Source organism: Anomaloglossus baeobatrachus, chromosome 6 (genome assembly GCF_048569485.1).
Source record: "Anomaloglossus baeobatrachus isolate aAnoBae1 chromosome 6, aAnoBae1.hap1, whole genome shotgun sequence".
Classification (NCBI taxonomy): Eukaryota; Metazoa; Chordata; class Amphibia; order Anura; family Aromobatidae; genus Anomaloglossus; species Anomaloglossus baeobatrachus.
The window spans coordinates 165,070,634-165,096,259 of record NC_134358.1 but is presented as its reverse complement, the minus strand read 5'-3'; the positions used below and the strand labels follow the sequence as shown (position 1 = coordinate 165,096,259).

Sequence of the window (25,626 nt, the reverse complement as noted above, 5' to 3'; positions counted from 1 at the left end):
GGAAAATTTTCAATGTGACAACGTAACGTTATCAAAATCTGTGAAATACTTGTGGATCCAAAATGCTCACTATACCCCTAGATAGAAGCCTTAAGGGGTCTAGTTTCCAAAATGGGGTCACTTGAGGGGGGTTCCTGCTGTTTAGGTACCTTAGCGGACATGTAAATGCAACATGGTGCCCGCAATCTATTTCAGCCAAATTTGCTTTCCAAAATTCAAATATTGCTCCTTCTGTTCCGAGCCCTCCCATTTGTCCAAACAAAGGTTTCTGACCACATGTGGGGTATTGGCGCGTTCATAAGAAAGTGGGTAACAAGTTTTGGGGTTCATTTTGTTGTGTTATTTCTTCTAAAAGTGAATAAATTTGGGGTAGAGCAACATTTTAGGTAAAATTTTATTTTTTGCTTTTTTTCATTCCACTTTGCTTTAGTTCCTGTGAAGCACCTGAAGGGTTAATAAACTTCTTGGATATGGTTTTGAGTACTTTGAGGGGTGCTGTTTTGAGAATGGTGTCACTTTTAGGTATTTTCTGTCACTTAGGCCTCTCAAAGTCACTTCAAATGTGATGTGGTCCCTAAAAAAATGGTTTTGTGAATTTTGTTGAAAAAATGGGAAATTGCAGATGAACTTTGACCCCTTCTAACTTCCTAACCCCAAAACATTTTGTTTCAGAAATTGCGCTAATGTAAAGTAGACAAGTGGGAAATGTTATTTATTAACTGTTTTGTGTGACATAACTCTCTGGGTTAAGGGCATAAAAATTAAAAGTTTGAAAATTGCAAAAATTTTCAAAATTTTCATCAAATTTCCGATTTTTTCACAAATAAAAGCAAAAAATATCGTTCTAAATTTATAACTATCATGAAGTACAATATGTCACGAAAAAACAATGTCAGAATCACCGGGATCCGTTGAAGCGTTCCAGAGTTATGACCTCATAAAGTGACACTGGTCAGAATTGCAAAAAATGGCCTGGGCATTAAGTACAAAACTGGCTTCGTCCTTAAGGGGTTAAGGGGTTAAATTGAATAGAAAAAGTATATTTGCTCAGAAACCTTTTGATTCCTAACTAACAAATATTTTTCTCGTCTAGTGGTCAAGTGGGATCTCACAGTCCATCTATGATTAATAATGACTCGGAGACTCTAGAAGAATGCATGGTGTGTTCAGATTTGAAGAGAGATACACTATTTGGTCCATGCGGCCATGTAGCAACCTGTTCATTATGTTCTCCACGTGTAAAGAAATGTCTCATATGCAAGGAGCAAGTACAGTCTAGAACGAAGGTAAATGAAAAAAGCAATTCTAAATGTATTTATTTGATAAGGCAGTATCCCCATATAATATAAACCCATATGGTGTGTGGTGTCATTCGATTGGTGACTTCAGATGTTTCCTCTCTGTGGTCATTACCAAGATATCAATATCTATTTGTAGGTTCTGCATATTCCTATCTACAGTACTATCTATACTCCTCAACATTGAAATTGCAACACCAAGGAGGAAAAGTTAGGGAAATCACACGACTGGTAGACATTGTAATAATATACAAATGATGAAAATATTGTATCAAAATCTTCACAACTTCTTGATTTATTCAACATAGAGTATGAGCGCCATATGCAGAAGTATATGTACTTACAGGTCTTGGTTGCCATCTATGAGGTTATTAATGGTTGTCTCAGGAATGCTGAATGCGCTTGGACACAGAAATCCTCAAGATCCTCTGCTGGCGGCTCCCTTTTGCCATATGCTACATTTTTAGCATGGTATAAAATGTTCTGTATTAGTGTACGGGGATATAATCTGTTGTTTCTCTACATTGTACAGATAGAAGAATGTGTTGTGTGCTCAGACAAGAAAGCAGCTGTGCTGTTTCAGCCATGTGGACATATGTGTGCCTGTGAAAGTAAGTGCTCTGACCCTCCAGTATTACCTAGCAATGTGTAATCTAACTCTTATGATTGCCTGATGGCCTCCTCCTTACACTATTTACATGATAAACTATGCATTATTGTACCATTAAATGTCCTATTACATAGTTGGCTGTATGTAACAGTCTTACTGAAAGCTGGCTAGGTATTAGGCTAATGTTTATACCAGCAGTGGATGGACTTGCATATCCAATTTTAGTTTGCTGACATGTGTTCACACTGTTCAAGTTCTCTGTGACCTTGGCAATGCATGACTAAAATGCTGCCGTCTCCATAATATATAAACCCCTTTCCCAATGACACATGCTCGCAGACGCTTGTGTCCAGTCATGCTGAGCATATTATGCTTTTTGTTTCTATTGTAAAGATACGTCCGGTCACACACCAGCCTCCCAATAGTAGTGTCAGTGTCATTTCGGTGCCTGGTCGTTGCCATTTCTGAGATTACTGCATGATATCTTGCTTTCCAGACTGTGCCAGCCTTATGAAGAAGTGTGTGCAGTGTCGTGCTCTAGTGGAGCGAAGAGTGCCTTTTGTTGTATGTTGTAGTGGGAAGGGTGCAGAAGATGTCACAGATGACATTGGTAAGAAAGACTGAAAAATGCAACAAACTGAGCAGCACCAAAACTTGCTAATCGGTGACCAAACACATTTGTTGTGCAAATGCAGATTGAAATACTAAATGCTGATAGATATCTGATCCTTTGTGAATTGGTGGAACGTTTATGGTTCAGAAGGCAATACAGTCCCCATACACTTGGATCAGTGTTGGCCAAACCCACCAGTATTGGTGGGTTCAGCTAATGTATATGGGGCTTATATATGTATATGGGGTATAATGGGGCCAAGACAGGTGATTGTTGGGGAACATAAGGAACCAACGTACCCGTTTTCTGACTGCCAATTGTTTTGTTCTGAGAAAAACCGTCACTAGAGGTGACTGATAGTGGTGCTCTCATACAGAACATAGTGAGAACTCCTGTGTATGAGCGCGCTCACACCACTGTATAACACAGATGAGTCACATCAAATGTTTTATCAGATAGCACTCACTCCAATGTTATACTATGGATTGGTGCTGATCAGAAAGTCACGGCATGCTATGATTGTCAGTGTATGTCTGCTCACTCGCACCCATACAAAACTATGGGTGCATGTGAAACATAGGACTGCCCTCGGGTGTCATCCTAGTTCAGTCTGATCTACGCCGAGACAGACCATGGAGAAGATGGAGAGACTGACTTCTATATCTTTTCCACACATGTGAATAGGAGCACAGTATTTATTTTACTCAACACTCCAGTGCTATTGCACAGCGCTTCACAGACCTGATAGTCACTGTAACCATTGGGTCTCACAGTGTAAATTCCCTATAAATATGCCTTTGGAGTAAAATGACTCTCGGCTCACACTCACATTAGGGTTTGAACCGAGTGGTATTAGGATATAGCATCTGATTCTCTTGCATCCGATGCTATACGCCAGTTTGACCCCAGCTTATGCTAGAAACGGGCATGATGGCTGCCTGCTGAATTGTCGGCTGACGGCCATCTAAGCTGTGTAAGCCACGTCAGCTGGGAGCTCTGGTTACACTATTTTTGAACATTCCGTATAATACTCTCTTTAAATGTGATCTATCCGACAGTAGAGTCTACACTTTTATTTTTATGGTATTAATGGACTGCTGCAGGTTGTATATATGTTATGTCTGACCCTCATCTAGCAAGGAAAATCACCACTAGTAATACTGTCATGCTATGTATTTATTTACAAGTTCTTCTAGACTGTAATTAGAAAATAGGCTATGGAGCGTGAAATATCAATTACTGTATTGTATATTCCAATCAAAATATTGATTTGCATCTAAGTGTTATGTAATAATGTGTTTTGATGAATATGAATGTAACTTATTATTTTCTGTGGCTTTTGCAGCCGGGGGAAACATTCCAGCTTTACAGAAGGATAAGGACAATACCAATGTCAATGCAGATGTGCAGAAGCTGCAGCAACAGTTACAGGATATTAAAGAGCAGGTATAGAAAAGAATTTTACTCATGTGCAATTCATCATATTTGTCCTCTACTGGACCCCTTCTTAGCAACTAAACTGTCCATAATAATGGTAATAATAATTAAAAAAGCTTCCATATGGACACCATACCTCCTTATTGTGTCAATGACCACTGCAGCCAAAGCACTGTGAAAATAGACCTCATACGGTCTGCAAACACAGATTGTCAGGTGACCACCTCAGCCAATGCCATGTTACAACCGGGAAGACACGTGCTATCCCAGCGGGAGGAAAAAGTGGGTTTTTTTTCTTGTTTTATTTTGTTTTTATGATGGGAAGCTAGCTGTTAAGAATTTGTTATGCAGACGTCATGAGATCGAGTCGTGCACTTGAAGGGCCGGTCTGAATGATTTCTGTGTAATGTTGTAGAATAAGTTGTCCTACCTGAGGGTGCAATGATGACTCTGTGTGAGGTGTGAGATGAACGTTTTGAGAATTACACATAATAGATGAATCACTTGTCTCTTTAAGACAAACCACGATTCATTCTGTAAGTAAGATGGAAACAAGTATTTGTGATGTCTGGCACGGCTTATTCTTTTGTTCTATATTTACAATTTTATTTATTTAGCAGGGTGTCGAGCTTCTTAAATTTAACCATAATTTTCTAAAATAAACCTTTCAGCTGATTCATGCTGCCTAGTCCCCGGACAGCATGTGTCAGGCACTGGTTCTATGAGTTCAGCCATATTTGTTTAACTCTGAAACACTGTGGCGTTTTCAGAGCGAAAATAAAAAGCCACTGGGGATGAGCCGCACTGTAGACTAGTTGGAGAGGTGGGTGGCCCCGGAGGCTTTTCCCCACCCACCGGCCTGGAATGATAATCTTACCTGTGTATACATTGAGGTAGACCTGTCAGTGGCCGAGGAGAAGCCGCATGGGTTCCACCTGTCTGACTAGTCTGCATTGTGATCTTAGTCCCTGGCGGCTTTGAAAGTTTATTCTTCTCAAATACCGCAGAGTTTTAAGGTCAACTATACCTGCCTGAGATAATACAACCAGTGCCTGATACATGCCGCCTGTGGATGAGGCAACATGGATCTGCTGTCAGGTTCACATTAGCTTTAAAATGCCAAATATATTACATTATTTACTAACCTGATGCCAGCTTGGCAGAATTGTAAATGTTAGGCAGAATTTCCGACCTTAAAAAAGGGCATTCATCACCTTTACACAGAGTAATCGCTAAATGTCTGATGACTGGGGCCCCACTGCCATAACAATAGGCTTAGAACCCCATGCCCTGACCCACACCAAGGAGGAGTTTGAATTGAGTAGGGGTCACGCATGCTCACCGTCCATTCCTTCATTCAGTCTTTAAAAGGCAGCCTCACCAAAAATAGCCAGGAACCGCACTCAGCCGTTCCATTGCCTTCACAGAAATTAATGGGATCTCATATGCATTTTCAATGTGTTGATGGTATTCTTAGTAAAGAATGGTTTACCTAATATGTAGTTGACGCACATCAGGGCTTTGGGGTGCTCGGTGCTGGGCCTTGTTTCACGGGGACGTATCACGGTTGGCCGATGCCCGGTTCTGTGACCCTGGGGGTCACTTGAAAAAGGGGGTAAATAAAAGGGAAAAATAAAAATAAAATGTTTTTCGTTACGCCACTTGCGGTATGCGGCTATGTGGGGAAAGCCGCCACTGAAAGTCTCTCACTGCTGGGGCTGGTGGTATTAAGCAGCTTGGCAAGTAGAGCTAGGCCCCAGGGAAGGATGATGGTGGCTGTGGTATGGTGAAAGTTGGTGATGCTGAGGTGTAGGAAGAATTCAGACAACAAGGGGCTGTGGTTTAACTTGTGTTTTATTCACTGGTTTGGAGTAGCTGCAACCTGGCTGGTGCTGGTCTCTACCAATCTCAATCTAGGCCTCAGGTAATCCGGCATTCCCTTGATCCTAGTGCTGGTGTAGTGACCTGGTAAGCTTTACTTCCATGCACCCGTCTGTAGTTGGTGGGTCCCCATGGCCTGAAGCGTTTTGGGGTCCCCTCCTGTTGTCACAGTCCTGGCCTGTATGGCAGGCAGCTTGAACCTCTCTTCGGTCAGACCTCTGTCCCCGTTCCCGGGTTCCCACTTTGCTGCTGTGCCCCGCACACTAACGTTGGTGAGGAACATTGATGATTCCTCAGCGGGCAGATTTATCAGGGCTCTGCACCCCGCCGGTGCTCGGTCCAGTGAGTACTCACACCGTACGCTCCCTGGCAACTGTACTCCTTTAGCCCAATAAGTCACTTTTCACTCTTTGTCTGAGCATTGACTTACTGTTTTCCGACTTAAGGTCTGACAAGATGTCTGTCTCTCGTCCGCTGCACTGACTAGCCCCTCCTCCTCCTCCCAGGTGTCTGACTAGCTGATTGGATGAGTCCTGACCAATAGGTGGCCATCCATCAGATCCGTCTCTAGCCTGTTACCCAGCCTGGGGAAGAGGGCACATGATGTGTGTGTTTGAATGGTATTTACCGACACTGGTCTTCTAGGAAACCGGGGTTAGCACCGCACCTGTTACTGGATGCAATACCCTGTGGCACCTGACGCCTCAGGGGCGCCACATAGTGACTGTAGTGGTTGTATATCATCATCATAGTATCATCATAGTTTTTAAGGTTGAAGGGAGACTCTAAGGCGGGCTTTGCACACTACGACATCGCAGCCCGATGCTGCGATGCCGAGTGCGATAGTGCCCGCCTCCGTCGCAGCAGCGATATGTGGTGATAGCTGGCGTAGCGAAAGTTATCGCTACGCCAGCTTCACACACACACTCACCTGCCGTGCGACGTCCCTGTGGCCGGCGACCCGCCTCCTTGTTAAGGGGGCGGGTCGTGCGGCGTCACTGCGACGTCACACGGCAGGCGGCCAATCAGAGCGGAGGGGCGGAGATGAGCAGGATGTAAACATCCTGCCCACCTCCTTCCTTCCGCATATCCTACGGAAGCCGCAGTGAGGCCGGTAGGAGACGTTCCTCGCTCCTGCGACTTCACACACAGCGATGTGTGCTGCCGCAGGAGTGAGGAACAACATCGGACCGTCGCGTCAGCGTAATCATGGATTACGCCGACGCTGCACCGATGATACGATTACGACGCTTTTGCGCTCGTTAATCGTATCATCCAGCCTTTACACACTGCGATGTCGCATGCGATGCCGGAAGTGCGTCATTTTCAATTTGACCCCACCGACATCGCACCTGCGATGTCGCAGTGTGCAAAGTGCCCCTTAGTCCATCTAGTTCAACCCGTAGCCTAACATGTTAATCCAGAGGAAGGCAAAAAAAACCCCAATGTGGCAAACAAGTTCCAATGGGGAAAAAATTTCCTTCCTGACTCCACATCCGGCAATCAGACTAGTTCCCTGGATCAATACCCTGTCATAAAATCTAATATACATAACTGGTAATATTAAATTTTTCAAGAAAGGCATCCAGGCTCTGCTTAAATGTTAGTAGTGAATCACTCATTACAACATCATGCGGCAGAGGGTTCCATAGTCTCACTGCTCGTACAGTAAAGAATCCTCGTCTGTGATTATGATTAAACCTTCTTTCCTCAAGACGTAGCGGATGCCCCCGTGTTCCAGTCGCAGGCCTAGGTGTAAAAAGATCTTTGGAAAGGTCTCTGTACTGTCCCCTCATATATTTATACATTGTGATTAGATCCCCCCTAAGCCTTCGTTTCTTTGTCGCTCCATTGGGAGACCCAGACAATTGGGTGTATAGCTTCTGCCTCCGGAGGCCACACAAAGTATTACACTTTAAAAAGTGTAACCCCTCCCCTCTGCCTATACACCCCCCCGTGCATCACGGGCTCCTCAGTTTTGTGCTTTGTGTTGAAGGAGGCACACATTCACTCATGCTCCCATTTTAGTCAGCAGCAGCTGCTGATTGTATCGGATGGAAGAAAAGAGGGCCCCTAACAGGGCTCCCGGCATGCTCCCTTCTCACCCCACTGAGTCGGCGGTGTTGTTAAGGTTGAGGTACCCATTGCGGGTACAAAGGCTGGAGCCACATGCCGTTTTCCTTCCCCATCCCTTAGGGGCTCTGGGAGAAGTGGGATCCTAACCGGTCATCCAGGCACTGGGACCGGGCTCCCTCCGCAGCCCCTGTGGGATTCTGACGGACAGGAGACTGAGTATCATCAGGGACAGGGCCCTGCATCTACAGGTACTCTGTGTCCCCTTGGGGACGGTGCATGGAGCACTTTGGCCTCAGACGCTGCAGCGGCTGCGGTGTTGGTATGAGACCGGGACTACCGCGCCGACCGCGCCTGCTTGCCGGCCGCGGTTTTAAATTTAGTCCCCGGCTTTTGCGGCCTAGTGCCTTAAACTCCCGCCCCCGGGCCTGCCAGTCCAGGGGTAAGGGCGGGACGGTCGGCCTGACGCCGACAGTGAGGGCTGGAGCACACTTAGGTGTCCTCCTCCCCCCTCACTAATCACTCTGGGGCACCAGATTCCCGCACTTTTTTAGTTACGCCCACGGCCCCCTCCTCCCCTGTGAACGCTGACAGTCATGTTTTAAGCACATTCTGCCGGTGGAGGACTTCTGGCTGCAGCTCTGGGAGACCCGAGGCAGGGAATCTGGTAGCCACACACCGCTTGAGCGGTCGGTAAGCCACACCGGTCACCCGGTGCTGGTCCCCCTAGGGTGCCGAACTGTATATATATATATATATATTATATTTGTATACATTTTCTCGGTTCGGCTGTACTGTTAGCTTGTGGCTATATACCCTCAGTGATCACTCTCCTGGGAGACAACAGCATGTCGTTCACAAGGAGCAAGGGTGCCAAGACACAGGGTTATTTTGCAACCTGTACCTCTTGTGCGGCTATGCTACCTGCAGGTTCCACCTACCCTCACTGTGAGCAATGCTCGGGCCCTATGGCACTCGCTCAGCCGGAGCCTGGGGCACTGGTGGGACCCTCGGCCCAGGTAGAACCGCCGGCTTCCCCTGTCCAGGTGGCAGGGACAGAGTTTGCAGTTTTAGCTGAGAAACTCTGAGTCACTTTCACAATCCATGGCTCAGTCTATGGACAAATGGTCTGCTAAGATACTAGAGGCCTTGCAGTCCAGACCGGCCCTTACACAGGCCCCGGGCACTGCGGGATCGCCCCCAGGCCCCTCTCGGTCTGCGACGAAGCGTGCTCCTGGGGTGGCCTCTAGTTATTACGTGGAGGACTCCGGCACGGACCGCAGTCCCAGACCGGCTAAGCGGGCTCGCTTAGAATCTTCCCCGACTTCTTCACGCTGTTCGGGGTCTCAGCTTGAGGACTCTGGAGGATGAGGCGGAGGTCGCAGCCCAGGACTCTGACCCTGACGTTGCTCTCAATCTTGATACACCTGAAGGGGACGCCATAGTAAATGACCTTATAGCGTCCATCAACCAGGTGCTAGATCTTTCTCCTCCAACTCCACTTGTAGAGGAGTCGGCTTCACAGCAGGAGAAGCACCAGTTCAGGTTTCCCAAACGTACTCGGAGTGCTTTCTTCGATCACTCTAACTTCAGAGATGCTGTCCAGAAGCACAGGGCTTTTCCGGACAAGCGCTTTACTAAACGCCTTAATGACACACGTTATCCCTTCCCCTCTGACGTAGTTAAGGGTTGGGCTCAATGTCCCAAGGTGGATCCTCCAGTCTCTAGACTGGCGGCTAGATCCGTAGTAGCAGTGGCTGACGGTTCATCGCTCAAGGATGCCACGGACAGGCAGATAGAGCTCCTAATGAAATCCATCTATGAAGCCATAGACGCGTCCTTTGCCCCAGCCTTTGCAGCAGTGTGGGCACTCCAGGCTATCTCAGCTTGTCTGTCTGAGATTAATGCGGTCACCCGTACCTCTGCTCCGCAAGTAGCGTCTTTGACTTCTCAGGCGTCGGTATTTTCATCCTACGCCATGAATGCTGTCCTGGACTCGGCTAGCCGTACAGCGGTAGCATCCGCCAATTCGGTGGCAGTCCGCAGGGCCATGTGGCTACGCGAATGGAAGGCAGACTCTGCTTCCAAGAAGTTCTTGACCGGTTTGCCTTTTTCTGGCGACCGATTGTTTGGCGAGCAATTGGATGAAATTATTAAGCAATCCAAGGGAAAGGACTCGTCCTTACCCCAGCCCAAACCCAAGAGACCTCAGCAACGAAAAATTCAAGCGAGGTTTCGGTCCTTTTGGCCCTCAGCCAGATCCCAATCCTCCTCGTCCAACAGGCCACAGAAGAGCCAGAGGAACTCTTCTGCATGGCGGTCTAAGTCACGTCCTCCAAAGACCGCCGGAGGCACCGTCTCCAAGGCGGCCTCCTCATGACTTTCGGCCTCCCCAAACCGCATCCTCGGTCGGTGGCAGGCTCTCCCGCTTTTGCGACGCCTGGTGGCCACATGTCCAAGACCGATGGGTGAGAGACATTCTGTCTCACGGTTACAGGATAGAGTTCAGCTCTCGTCCTCCGACTCGTTTCTTCAGAACATCTCCGCCCCCCGAGCGAACCGTTGCACTTTTTCAGGCGGTGGACACTCTGAAGACAGAAGGAGTTGTGATCCCCGTTCCCCTTCAGGAACGTGGTCGCGGTTTTTACTCCAACCTGTTCGTGGTGCCAAAAAAGGACGGTTCATTCCGTCCCGTTTTGGACCTCAAATTGCTCAACAGACATGTGAGAACCAGGCGGTTTCGCATGGAATCCCTCCGCTCTGTCATCGCTTCGATGTCCCAAGGAGACTTCCTAGCATGAATCGACATCAGGGATGCCTATCTCCATGTGCCGATCGCACCAGAGCATAAACGCTTCCTGCGTTTCGCCATTGGGGACGAACACCTTCAGTTTGAGATGGTGGCAGCAATGGAGGCAGTTCCCTTTGCGCAGTTTCATCTGCGTCCACTCCAATGGGACATTCTCCGCAAATGGGACAGGGTCGACGTCCCTAGACAGGAACGTCTCTCTTTCTCTGGCAGCCAAGACCTCTCTTCAGTGGTGGCTTCTTCCCACTTCTCTGTCGAAGGGAAAATCTTTCCTGCCCCCATCCTGGGCTGTGGTCACGACGGACGCGAGTCTGTCAGGGTGGGGAGCGGTTTTTCTCCACCACAAGGCTCAGGGAACCTGGACTCCGACAGAGTCCTCCCTTCAGATCAATGTTCTGGAGATAAGGGCAGTGTATCTAGCCCTAAAAGCGTTCCATCGGTGGCTGGAGGGCAGGCAGATCCGCATACAGTCAGACAACGCCACGGCGGTCGCGTACATCAACCACCAGGGCGGCACTCGCAGTCGTCAAGCCTTCCAAGAAGTTCGGCGGATTCTGCTGTGGGCGGAGGCCACAGCCTCCACCATATCCGCGGTTCACGTCCCGGGCGTAGAAAACTGGGAAGCAGACTTTCTCAGTCGCCAGGGCATGGACGCAGTGGAATGGTCTCTTCACCCGGACGTGTTTCAAGAGATCTGTTGCCGCTGGGGAACGCCGGACGTCGATCTCATGGCGTCTCGGCACAACAACAAAGTCCCGGCATTCATGGCACGGTCTCAGGATCACAGAGCTCTGGCGGCGGACGCCTTAGTTCAGGATTGGGCGCAGTTTCGACTGCCTTATGTATTTCCTCCTCTGGCAATGCTGCCCAGAGTGTTGCGCAAGATCAGGTCCGACTGCCGCCGCGCCATCCTCGTCGCTCCAGACTGGCCGAGGAGGTCGTGGTACCCGGACCTGTGGCACCTCACGGTGGGTCAACCGTGGGCGCTCCCAGACCGACCAGACTTGCTGTCTCAAGGGCCATTTTTCCATCTGAATTCTGCGGCCCTCAACCTGACTGTGTGGCCATTGAGTCCTGGCTCCTAGCGTCCTCAGGGTTATCCCAAGAGGTCATTGCCACTATGAGACAGGCCAGGAAACCAACGTCCGCCAAGATCTATCACAGGGCTTGGAGGATCTTCTTAGCCTGGTGCTCTGATAAGGGTTTTTCCCCCTGGCCGTTTGCCTTACCCACTTTTCTTTCCTTCCTTCAATCCGGAATGGACAAGGGTTTGTCTCTCGGCTCTCTCAAGGGACAAGTATCGGCGCTTTCCGTGTTTTTTCAAAAGCGTCTAGCCAGGCTTCCGCAGGTCCGCACGTTCCTGCAGGGAGTTTGCCACATAGTCCCACCTTACAAGCGGTCGCTGGAACCCTGGGATCTCAACAGGGTTCTACGGGCTCTTCAGAAACCACCTTTTGAGCCGCTGCGGGATGTCTCTCTATCACGTCTTTCGCAGAAGGTGGCATTTCTAGTGGCAGTTACATCACTCCGAAGAGTGTCAGAGCTTGCAGCACTGTCATGCAAAGCCCCCTTCCTGGTTTTTCACCAGGATAAGGTGGTTCTGCGTCCGGTCCCGGACTTTCTCCCTAAGGTGGTGTCCCCTTTTCATCTCAATCAGGATATCTCCTTACCTTCATTTTGCCCTCATTCAATTCACCAATGTGAAAAGGATTTGCATTTGTTAGATCTAGTGAGAGCACTCCGGATCTACGTGTCTCGCACGGCGCCACTGCGCCGTTCTGATGCGCTCTTTGTCCTTGTCGCTGGCCAGCGTAAGGGGTCGCAGGCTTCCAAGTCAACCTTGGCTCGGTGGATCAAGGAACCGATTTTTGAAGCCTACCGTTCTTCTGGGCTTCCGATTCCTTCAGGGCTGAACGCCCATTCTACCAGAGCCGTAGGGGCGTCTTGGGCATTGAGGCACCGGGCTACGGCTCAGCAGGTGTGTCAGGCGGCTACCTGGTCTAGTCTGCACACTTTCACGAAACACTATCAGGTGCATACCTATGCTTCGGCGGATGCCAGTCTAGGTAGGCGAGTCCTTCAGGCGGCGGTTGCCCACCTGTAAGAGGGGGCCGTTGTCGGCTCTTTTTATCGGGGTATTCTTTTACCCACCCAGGGACTGCTTTTGGACGTCCCAATTGTCTGGGTCTCCCAATGGAGCGACAAAGAAGAAGGGAATTTTGTTTACTTACCGTAAATTCCTTTTCTTCTAGCTCCTATTGGGAGACCCAGCACCCGCCCCTGTTCCCTTCGGGCTGTTTGTTCTTTTGTGTACACATGTTGTTCATGTTGAATTGTTCTTTTGGTTCATGGTTTTCAGTTCTCCGAACATCCTTCGGATTGAATTTACCTTAGACCAATTTATAAGTTTCCTCCTTCCTGCTTTTGCACCAAAACTGAGGAGCCCGTGATGCACGGGAGGGTGTATAGGCAGAGGGGAGGGGTTACACTTTTTAAAGTGTAACACTTTGTGTGGCCTCCGGAGGCAGAAGCTATACACCCAATTGTCTGGGTCTCCCAATAGGAGCTAGAAGAAAAGGAATTTACGGTAAGTAAACAAAATTCCCTTCTTTTCCAAACTAAATAACCCCAAGTTTAATAACCTGTCTTGGTATTGCAGCCCACCCATTCCTCTAATAATCTTGGTGGCTCTTCTCTGCACCCTCTCCAGTTCAGCTATGTCCTTCTTATATATCGGTGACCAGAATTGTACACAGTATTCTAAGTGCGGTCGCACTAGTGACTTGTACAGAGGTAGAACTATATTTTTTTCATGAACACTTATACCTCTTTTAATACATCCCATTATTTTATTAGCCCTGGCAGCAGCTGCCTGACACTGTCCACTAAAGTGAAGTTTACCATCCACCCATACACCCAAGTCTTTTTCTGTGTCTGTTTTACCCAGTGTTCTACAATTAAGTACATAATCATAAATGTTATTTCCTCTACCCAAGTGCATGACCTTACATTTATCTACATTAAACTTCAATTGCCACTTCTCAGCCCAATCCTCCAATTTACATAAATCTCCCTGTAATATAAAATTATCCTCCTCTGTATTGATTACCCTGCAGAGTTTAGTATCATCTGCAAATATGATACTATATATATGGACTGTAACATAACTAGACCTCGTTTTGTCAGTCTAAGTCTTGGATACCAATGGAAGCTAATAAGCTAAATATTATGAAAATGGAAAGGCTAATCTCCAAGGTTATTGAATGGTAGTTTACTTCAACACATCTACATTTTTGGAAAACCTTATCAATAAGTTAAATACTGTAGCTCAGGAACCACTGTATCTTAAAATATGCAATTTAGCAGCGTTCCATTATAGTATCTGATCAGGTGAGAGGGTTTTTTTTTAAATTTTCTTTTCTAAGTATCCATTTGCACTTCATCTGCTGCACATTTTTTTGTCTGATAAAGAAGTGTGGTCTGCAACATCTACTTGTTTTTATAGCCCCTTACCCCTCCCACCCCCCAAAAAAGATGAAAGTAAAGACACTCATTATTTGTTTCTTCTTTTTTTTTTTTTTTTTTTTTAACATTGAAGTCTATGAGTTTTATGGGTATCCATTAATTTAATAAATTTTTCAGATCTGTTTTTAGTTATATGAACACTAGAGGTGTTCAGAGACAACTCTAGCATGGATGGTTCTCTCCAAACCAGGAGAAACATGGATGTAAATGGATGCAAATAAAAAAAAAAAAAGTTTCTATTTCACTCAGCTTTTTAAAGGAAACCTGTCACCCATAGTAATCTGTATGTAAGTTCCCAATCCCATCTGTAGCATGAAACGACTGTATTACCTACATATGGCATGATTCAGTCCGATGAGTGTCGCTTGTCTTGATCCAACACACCTCTCTCACTTCACAATCACCGTCGTCCTTCCATGCTTCGACTGGATGATGCGACCGACGTCATCCACACAATGTCCGTAAATTGCACTCTTGTGCTGGCGCACTCCTCTCTGCCCTGCTGTGGATAAAGAAAGGTACTGTAATGCGCATGTTCCACCTTTACATTCAGGTCATTGGATCTCTTTTGGCCTTTCCCGGTGCATGCACATTACAGTACTTTGCTTTGTCCTCGGCAAGGCCGAGAGAAGTGTCTGCTCAGGAGCGGGATTGGGGGACACAGTGTGGATGATGTAGTATGCGTCATAAATGTGAAGCCAGGTAGGAGGACGGCAACTATGGGAAGAGAAGAGGTGCCACTTCAAGATCAGCAAAGCCCATCATCCGGACTGCACTGAATGAAGGTATAATGAAAGGGTTTTTTTTGCTTTTGCAAATGGGTAGGTAACTTCTATACAGTGTACTAGAATGCTTTAAACATGGTGGTAAAGTTTGTGACTCTACTTTCTTTATATTGGGAATTCTGGTTCCTTTAGGAATGGAAATTTGGGGTTCTTTTTGGTATCTGTCTGCATCTGTATTTTATCATGGCTTTTTTCATGGCTTGTTTTTATCTTACTGAATCCTATGCAAATTGATTTTAAACAGATATGTGAATCTAGCCTTATCTGTAAGGGAAATCACAGCAATCTGCACCATTTTCATACAAATAGCATCCATCCGTATCATACACACTGTCAGACATATACTATGCATGCCTGACAATAGTCAAAAAAATAGTCTTCTGTAATGATCATTGCTTCCTCTCATTTCTTCATTATTGATAACTCCTTTTTCTTGCAACTGCATACGTAAAAAAATTATATAAATTGATAAATACTGCCTCATGTGTCTCTTTATATTTGTTGTAGAGTTCGGACGTAAAACTTGAAATATTGCATAGTTTTTGTGCAATTCAAACAATTCAAAGAACAAAAATACTGAAACATTTTCCTCTGTATGATGCTCAATCATAAGCATGTCATGTCTTGTCTTGCAGTAAGGCTGCTTTCACACTTGAGCTGTGCGATATCTGTTGCAATCCGCCGCCTTGAGGAATTATGGTAACCGTAGCAGGAAACCGTTTATTCCTCATAGGCTTCTATTAAGGGCGGATTGCAACGGATGGTCTTGCGTTGCATCCGCCCCGCGGCACATCAATTGTTTTGTTGGTGACAGTCAGTGACCGTCGGGCAGAGGGAACTCAGCATGTAGTGTTTTTTGAGCGACGGAATCCTTTATTTTTTCACTACGCATGCTCAGCTTTTTTTTTTTAATCACAGAAACATTTTTTAACTCTCTCTTGGTGGCCGAACAATCAGCTGATCGGCCGGCCGCCGGGTGATCAGCTGATTGTTCACAATAGTCTGCCGCCGGTAAAACTGTAAAAAAAGAAGCCAAAACTGATCTTTGTTTTGCAGCATCAGTCACATCAGTTGTGCCATTATCTGCAACGCATACGTTGCATCAGCCACAGAACTGACTGTGACGGATGCAAAACAACGCAAGTGTGAAAGCAGCCTAACAAAAAAGGTCCGAACCATCTTTTTCTGCGTGATTTTAAAAAGGCTATGTGCCCACGTAGCGTTCTGTCCCTGCAGAAATTTCTGCAGCAATTTGAACAGCACACGTGCGCTTCAAATCGCTGCAGAAAGAGTCCGTAATGAAAATCCGATTTCATGCGCTCTGAGTGCAGTCCCTCCCATAGACAGAGCGGGGGCTGCAGGCAAAGCGCATGAAAGAAGTGACGTGTCACTTCTTAGAACGCAGCGCTTCGGCAGCAGGGAAATCGCTGCGTTCTAATACGCCACGTGGGCATGGATTAGGCACAATCTTCATAGATTGTGCTGGGGACGCATGACGCATGCAGTTATGCTGCGGTGCAGATCGCAGCGTAACTGCATGAAAATACGCCACGTGGGCACAGAGCCTTACACTGTTAAGTCCAACCAGTTCACACTGAGATTTCAGTGCCAGCACCTACTGTGATTACAAGAGCAAGGGAAGGAGACCAGAACTGTCATTACATACACCGTCCTGCATCTGTCTCAGACACACTGTTCTGCTTTCCTTGCCAGGTCACACTGAGATCTCTCTGTATGTTATGACCTCTCTGTTTCCTCTACTTGCATTTGTAGTTACAGTAGGTGCTGGGGCAGTGGGATCTATGCAACTTGTAAAGCGCCATGGTATAAATGGCGCTATAATAATAAATAATAATAATAATAATAACAACCTGGTGAGACTCGTTAACCATTTCTGACCTTCTCTGGGGGTGTATTCTTCTTCATTTATTTTATTTATTTATTTATTTATTTTTTTGCATGGTGTTTCTTAGGATTTGGAGAAAAAGTAGATACCCTGAAATGATAATATCCGCTAATGGTTCTTTGGTAATGGTGGAATTTGGCATATAAACAATGGAGAAAAGAAGTAAAAATTAAAACAATGTTTTATTCGTATTTTCAGCCACTTTATCATGTTAAAAAGGATGAACGGTGCTCTTTAAGTTTTCTAGTACCATTACCCACAGCCACTCACAAGCTGCTGCACTGCCACACACACAATGGGAAAGGACCATGTGAACGTTGAGCCCTGAGATAGGACTTTGAGAAGAAAGATTTACTAGTTATACCACTCTATTTCTTGGTGTATCTCTTCTGGTGTGCTGTACACAGAATATTAATGTGACACATGATCAATTGCCTGTAACATTTCTAAACCCAATATCCATTTCCTTTACTACAGACCATGTGTCCTGTTTGCCTGGATCGGCTGAAGAATATGATCTTCATGTGTGGACACGGAACCTGTCAGCTCTGCGGTGATCGGATGAGCGAATGTCCCATTTGTCGGAAGGCCATTGAACGAAGAATCTTATTGTACTAGTCTCACAATTGCTTGTTTTGTAGTCTTTGCTTTCTGTACATATTTTTTTTTTAATACTCCGGTTTATTATTGCAAACTGCATTTTCTGTTAAATGGTTTGCTGCAAAAGTGTATGCTTGATCTTGCCACATGATAATAGTATTTTCTATGTACTATGTATTATCTGCAAAGCACTTGTATTTTTCTGTGCCAGGTAATAATGAAAAGAATTATTAAATCCCACTAGTAGTATAGTGTGATCGATGATAAAGTAGTGGCAGGAGCAAGTATACATAAAAGAATGCAAAAGAGATTTTTTTTTTGTTTTCCTTATTTTGGGGGCTGTCACTCGTGTGCACAAGTATATTAGTAGACATTGCCCCACATGTGCCCGAGAATTGAAATGCTTAGTAGTAGGCCTGCTGGTAGTCCTTGGACTGGAGATTGTATTTACTGCATTAGAGCTTTATTTTCTTTAAAGAAGTAATAGAATTTCTTTTATTCATTTACAGATTCAGTATGTCATGTTAGGAGACAGAATCTCGCAAAGGCAGAACAAAGAAGCTAACTTGATGTCTTTTCTGATACTGAATAATGAATGTAGACCTTACAAGTGCCCAACACTACAATGCCCATTGTTCTTACTACCCTGATCATCCTTACACTACCAGTGTGTCTGCTGGATTCTGATCACTGGACAATTATGACCCATTTTTCTTTTTTTTTCTGCTCATCATTTGCGATTTTTCTTTTTTCATATACATGTTAGAATGGTAAATGATCCTTTAAGGTTTGCATAATCAGGAAGACAAGTTTATACCAAGGAGATGTCCCGCCACGACTTCTTTATATTTATTTTTATATATGTATTTCATGGTTATTCCTTCAGTCGCTGTCAGGATTTTAAAAGGTGATGTCATCTATTATGCACAATTACGGGGTTCTCATCCTTCTGCAATGCATATCTCTAGTGGTCCGCTTATGTTCGTCTCTGAGCGTTAGTTTTGCTCCATACTGGTCACCACAAGACAACACTGGACTGTCGATTGTCTGTGAAATTCTGGAAAAGTCTTTTAAAAATGATCAGTTTTTTGTGTGTATTGTATGTTAATGCATATTCACCTGTGTTTAGTGGAAAAGGAAGGCTTACTAATTCACTTATTTTCCATTATTAGATTGAAAAAAACCCTTAATAAATGCTTCAGAGAAGTTGTAGGTCTCAAGCTGGGCAAGGACCTGAACGGGCCTATATGTATGTGAAAGCATCACAAGACAGCACAGTGTTGTCTCGTTACTTATTTAAAGTCATCTGCATTAGAATTTGAGGCACTCACTCTTTACGTGTTTAAAGAAATTCTGTAAATGACTGCACACACGTATATACATCTTGTTCCATAAAATTGGCACACTCCAAATATCGCACACTACTTAAAGCAACACAACTTGGCAATCCTGTGGGAATCCGGCAGGGGAACATGATTCCTTTGTCGCTGGTGACCTCTACCTTCAACTACAGAGAAAAAGCCTCATTAGCCCTTACTTTCATTCCAATAATTTTTGACCCTATGGTCTAAATCAGAACCCAAGGTTTAATTTTTCTTCCTTCCTACGGCCAAAATCTCATGCTCACACTTAGGCCTCAGCATGGGCTGAAATTTACGGCACAGTTAAAAATGTTGCTCTTTTTTATCATTAAGATGTCTTTAAAGAAAGTGACAGCGTTAGTGTGTAATTATTACAAAACTGATCAGAATATCATTTCAATATATATTTTTACTTGCTTTAATTAATTTTTTTGTGAAGTTTTATATCCTAATACCTATGCCCTCCCAGTATTCCCTCAAACCCCCCCCCCCCCACACACACACACACACAAACACAAGAGGCACCTAGAAAAATACTTAGAATGTTCCGTCCTCCGACGATGGAGACTGATGGGTGGAAGTGAAGATTGATTTGATAAATATGCTTTGGTAATATTGTAAGGGTCTGCTTCAGTATTATTAAGTTTCTATTCCTTTCTGCTTTGTGCCTTAAACTTGCAGTATTACTCTAAATATTTAGAAGTAACACTGAGATTATATTTGGTTGGAATTGCTCAAATTTTTGATGCATAGTTTATAAAAAAAATTTTCTTTTAGTCTGGAAATAACAAATCTTATTTGTTAGACTTGTTTTCTCTCTTGACCGTCTATATATTTGTATTCTCCATAAAATGACCGTTCTGAAGCATCATTTCTTTCAGCTTCTCATTGTGCCGCTCCTCTGTTACTGCTCTGAGAAATGTATAAATACATGCCCCTGTATTACCAATCCCTTCTCTACTAGCGTTCCTCTGCAGTCTGGCTACATCTGATTGGACAGTGTCAGTGTGCGAGACTTCACTCCCCCACCCCCTCCAACCACGAACATCATATTGTCAATCAATTTCATAAATTGCTAGGAAGAGTAACAGAGGAACATCACAACATTGTATTTTAAGGAAAAAATGCCCAGTAAATGAAAGTATTTACTGAGCCAGACTCATCAGTAAAGCTGACCTGTCCCCTTTGTCTGGTAGATCATTTTCATTAAAACGGATTATACATATTTTTAATTCTCTAAATAGGATTTTCCGTTAAATAAACAGCTACCAAAAATAATGAAAATTGTAAAAAAAATGATGATAATCCAAGCTTCAACATCACCTGAAATATTTGTAATTGAGAAATAGTTGAATCTTCTCATTCTAAACTTGAGTTTAATATTGACTATCTCTAGGTTTCCATTATTTCCTATCAGAGCGCCTGTAAAAGCATAGTCTATTCAGCCGCTCATCTTAATTTTAGATTACATAGTATGAAAAAATGGTTAAACTTTCTAGAAATTAGGTTTCTTTTGTATAGTTTATTTCAGATTTGTGTGTATGCGATGCCCATGAAGGTATGGTCATTATAAATTTCCTTTCAGATCTATGGCTCAGAGATTCTCCATCAAAACCCTACCTGGCCATGTCTCTTAACCTCTGATCACGTGGTAGCACACTTCCCTTTTGAAGTCCCATGACTTGTAACTTTTTGAGCAAAGTTTGGTGAGAACTGCCTGTAGCTGGACCCCTAATGTAACATCGCTGGTCGGTAATGGTTTTTATCTGCTTATTTGTTCGTTGTCAGATATTCAATGTAGACTGTTTCGCTTATGTATTAGTTTGTTCTGTGTTTCTCAGATAAATAACTGTCGAGACCGGAAAACATTTTCTACACTACTGGAGGATCTCCATTGCTTGTTGTATTACAGTATGGCTTATGCTTTAATAAACACTAACATTTTACACCTGGGAAGGTTTGATATGGAGTCTCAATGTTCACTTACTATATATGTGTGTGAAAAGTGTTTTTTGGCAAAGTTGAGGGGAGCGATTTTTTTTTTTTTTTTTTTTTTTTTTTTTTTTTTTTTTTTTTTACTACATTCATTCTGAGGTAGATCACAGGCTGCTACAAGGCGGTAAGGAATAATTTATCAGTACAGAAATTATTGAAACCAGAGAAAAAAGTTCTATAAATATTAGTTTTATTGTTTTCTGAAAACGAGCAGTAGATTTTGGGTTACCAATATCCCGAAGTTTTCACACAGGCACATATTTATCAATTATACACACCCTCCACTTTTAGTTAAATCTAGCTGAGACCTCACTATAGACAAGGGAAGCATTGAAAAAGAGGCAGAATCTACACTCCTAAGGTCGGTTTATGTCTTATTTTTATGTTCTTTTTTTACCTGATGAAGCTACATGGCTGAAATGTGTTGTTTTAATTAGTTCATTCCTAAAAACACCCTATTTGATGTTATTCTTCTGGATATCAAGTGAAAATGCCTCAAAAAACTGTTTTGGTTTTTATTGCATTCATTTAGGCATATTTTTAGGTGATGTCAAGGTACACGTTCTGAAGAAATTCCATAAAGCGCTAAAAAATCCCTTTTCCCCTATCTGATTGGGTACCCATTCTAAAGTGAAGTATACAGCACTAACACAGACTAGACTTACAGTCCTATGATTACGTCATTTCTCTTATTGTAGTTTATGTAGTTTCTCCAGGACATTACAGAACTAGAAAAGCATGGCTACTTTCCTGTAGAAACTGTTCCACACTTGACCATTATTTTATCTGTTTTTGGTACTTGGAAACCGAAGTTTATAATCCTAGAAAATGTAAGTGTACCAAAAAGGTACTGTACCAACTTGAGAAAACTGAAAGGACCAAATATGTGCCAGGACAAACTTATGATTCAAATGATCTAAAGTTTAAGCTTCGAGTACAAAAATATAAAAGCAGAGTACAGACAATTCAGAAACGGACACTGAGATTAAAATTGATGGCTCAACGACTGTGGGAACCCCAGCAGCAGCAGTGAAAGGCATAATTCACATATGATAAATAGGTTTAGCAATAAATGGGTATTTCGGTAGTGTCTCTCTCACATCACTGGCGCACATGGCGGTCACACTGCTAACGCAGACTCTCATTCTTCCTTTCCCGCTCATTAGCCTCATTACATATTCAGTACACTTGCTCATTAGGGTCATACATATTCATCCCCCCCCCCCGTCTGTGATTGGTTGCAGTCAGATGGGCCCCCTGCTGAGTGACAGCTGTCTGACTTCAACTAATCACAGCCACCTGGGCGTGTGTACATCGTACAATTCCATAAATAATTAACAAAAAATGTGTGGTTCCCCCAATTTTGATACTCAGCCAAGATAAAGCCTTGCAGTTGAAGGCTGGTATTTTCAGGCTGGGGAGACCCACTTTATTGGGAGCCCCCCCGAGCCTAAAAATAGCCAGCAGTCACCTGGAATTGCGCACACCCATTAGATGTGACAGTCACGGGACTTTACCGACTCTTCCTGATTACTCTTGTGCGTTGGTAATGGGAGTAATAAGGAGTTAATGGCAGCCCATAGCTGCCACGAAGTCCCAGATTAGTGATGTCAGGCGTCTATGAGACACTCCCCATTACTAATCTGTAAGTGAAGTAAATAAACACACACATACACCCAAAAATTCCTTTATTTGAAATAAAAGACAAAATAGCCACCCTTTTCCACCACTTTATTAACACCCCTCCAGGTCGGATGTAATCCACATGAGGTCCCACGACTCTTCCAGCTCTGCTACAGCTGAAGCTCACAGCGAGCGCCATAGAACAAAACTGTCCGCTCTGAGCTCCACGCCGCATCTGAAGGGAGTCGCACTATCAGCGGTGACGTCACTCAGGTGATTTAAGGTCTCAGCTGGAGTCCTCCACCTGTGACTGCAAAGCAGTATGCGACAAAAGTGAGCCACAGGAGGAGGACTCACCTGAGTGTGACTTCACCGCTGATCACATGGCTCATATCGTCACAGCCTGAACCTCACAGCGGTGAACCCATGACGTCACTGCCGCAACACATTTGGTATTGTGGGTCATGCAAATGTGATGTCCGAGGTTCATCCGAGTTTATTCTGATCGCGGGACTCTGCACTCACAGCTGTCAGTCATGTTCTATGGCGCTCGCTGTGACAGGACAGGGATGTAGCAGAGCTGAATTGTTGTGAGAATTTGTGTGGATTACATCGTACCTGCAGGGGTGTTTGCAGGGTTACTAAAGTGGTGAAAGAGGGTGCTTTTTGTATTTTATACCAAATAAAGGGTTTTTAGGGTGTTTGTTTATTTACTTTCATTTAAAAATTAAATCACTTATCTAGGACTTAGTGGCAGCTATGGGCTGCTATTAACTCCTTATTGCCCCGATTGCCACCACACCAGGGCAATAGGAAGAGCTGGGTCCAGCGCCAGAATTGGCACATCTTATGGATGTGCCACTTCTGGGGTGGCAGTGGGCTGCTATTGTTAGGCTGGAAAGGTAGGGCCAAATGACCATAACCCCACCCTAATAATTTCAGCCCCCAGTTGTCTGCTGTACCTTGGCTGGTTTTAGAAGAATGGGGGGACCCCGCATCTTCTTTTTTTTTTTTTTATAAAATCAAATTTAAAAAAAGTGTGTGGGATCCCCTCTATTTTTCATAACCAGCCAAGGTATAGCAGACAACTGAGGGTTACAGCCTGCAGCTGTTGCTGTTCTTGTGCTGGATATGTAAAAATGGGGAAGACCCCACGTAATTTTTTTTACTTCCCAAAAAAGAAACAGCTGGCCAAGCTAGCTATCCCTCTATTGAGCTCTTCTGTTATTTCTTTCTATTCTATCTGTTCTTTCTTATTATCTATTCTATATGTTCTTTCTATCTATCCATCTATTCTAGCTATCAATTATCCTATACTATCATATTTTGTTTCTCCTTTAAAAATGCATTAACAAAAACGCATCAAAAACGTACCTACGTTACAAGTGGGTTTTTTTTTTTTTTACATTTCCAGACTTTCTGTGACAAGGTGCAGTTTTTGTGGTAGTTTTGGTTGCAGTTTTTGTGCAGAAAAAACTGCAGCGTGCGCATATAGCCTAATTATATCCTACAGTAGAAGTCACATACCATAAAAATAAGTTAATAGTAACCGTAAGGTCACCGACCAAACACCCGACACACGTTTCGCATCCCTGATGAAGAATTTGATCGGGGAGCTTACTGATACCAATTACTTATAGTTATGGTATGTGACGTCTACTGTGGGATATACTCCGTGGCATTTCTGCCTTATTTTTGTATAATTATTGCATACTACTGAAACATTAATTTATGTGTATCCTTATTATTAATAAACTTATACATAATATACACAATTTTTATCTTTGTGTATTTCTGGGATGGTCTGTGCCCTTGTGTTTTTATAGTTTTGTACTCAAAGCTTAAACTTCTAGTAATTGAATCATAATTTTGTCCTTACACATATTTGGTCAGATTTGGTTTTCGCTGGTTCTGGTACTTGGTACCATTGATGTCATTAACACTGTACTGCAATCACTATGTCATGATTTCCAGAAAAATGCATTTGTATTCTTCTAATCCTATATAATTCATTTAAATGTGATAGAATGGTTGTCATCACATTGCAGAGGTGTTTGAAATTTTACTTCAAGCTTTTTACTAGAAGATAAACTTTCATCCCCCCACAAAAAAAACCCAAACTCATACTCATTCTTGCAAATACTTATCTAACGGTTACCATTGATTACATCCAATTACATCCAAAAATAATTGGTGATGCTCTTTTACGGATTGATGTTACATGTACAACCACCTTTTATGATATGTGCACATGTTCAGGATTTGCAGCAGAAAAATCTGTTGCAAATACTGTTGTGTTGGCAGATAATATGCTGCATGAAATAGCGTGGTTTTGCTTGCATTTGTAATGCGCATTTTTCCCATTCATTAAAACGGACTTGATATATAATTTGTGGGTGGGTGGTTGTCATCACCCATTTTATTTTGTCTTGTATTGTTATATTTAGCACTAAATTTTTCAAAATCGAGCCGGTGGGTTCATAAATTTTGTGCAAAGTATTTTTTTTTGTCTTTTTCTCTCCCCAACTTTTTAGAGCAGAAAGTCACATGATCAATTAAATCAATCTAAGACCACGCTCATCAGGAATTTTCACTTAAGTCCTTTATTCCTCCATTTAGACAACAGCAGCGTTTCGTTATGTTTGGTCTTTTTCAAGGTAACAAATACCTAATTATATACAGATACTTATACATCTAGTTGAAACATTTAGCTTATCACAATTTGAGACACCCATGCCACAGATTATGCGGAATCCTATTATTATACATACACCTTGTTGACACATTTATGGATCAAAAAAACTGATTTTCTATACATATTTACAGTACTTACACAGTGACAAGCAAATGGGTAACAACGTTTTGAACTTTTGAGTTTCAGGCTCTGTATCTCACCATCCACTGCAGCTTTAAAGGGAATCTGTCACCACTTTGACCTTTTTAAACTGTTAATATGCACATACAGGATATAGGATGTTAAAGAAAAAAAAGCCATACTTTTGTCTCATATCAGAAGCCTTGTTGTTGAAATATCATCTTTTATCACTTTATTTAAATGAGCTCTTCCAGGCTATGGGGCCGACTCCAGAGCTTATTTTAAATAAAAGGGG

General features: G+C 43.7%; 1 protein-coding gene across 2 annotated transcripts in view; it reads left to right on the top strand.

Annotated features, from left to right (window-relative positions):
- Positions 1-19,939, top strand: part of MIB1 (MIB E3 ubiquitin protein ligase 1) — a 189,467-nt gene extending 169,528 nt beyond the window's left edge. The window contains exons 17-22 of one of the 2 annotated variants that reach the window (XM_075314461.1): positions 1,094-1,286; positions 1,831-1,909; positions 2,405-2,518; positions 3,867-3,967; positions 17,415-17,548; positions 18,047-19,939. In XM_075314461.1, coding sequence (XP_075170576.1) covers positions 1,094-1,286; positions 1,831-1,909; positions 2,405-2,518; positions 3,867-3,967; positions 17,415-17,548; positions 18,047-18,065 — 640 coding nt within the window. In that variant the 3' untranslated portion in view covers positions 18,066-19,939. Of the gene's footprint in view, positions 1-1,093; positions 1,287-1,830; positions 1,910-2,404; positions 2,519-3,866; positions 3,968-17,414 lie in introns of both variants that reach the window. The other variant, XM_075314462.1, reaches the window with a different exon arrangement.
- Positions 19,940-25,626: the final 5,687 nt, after the last annotated feature.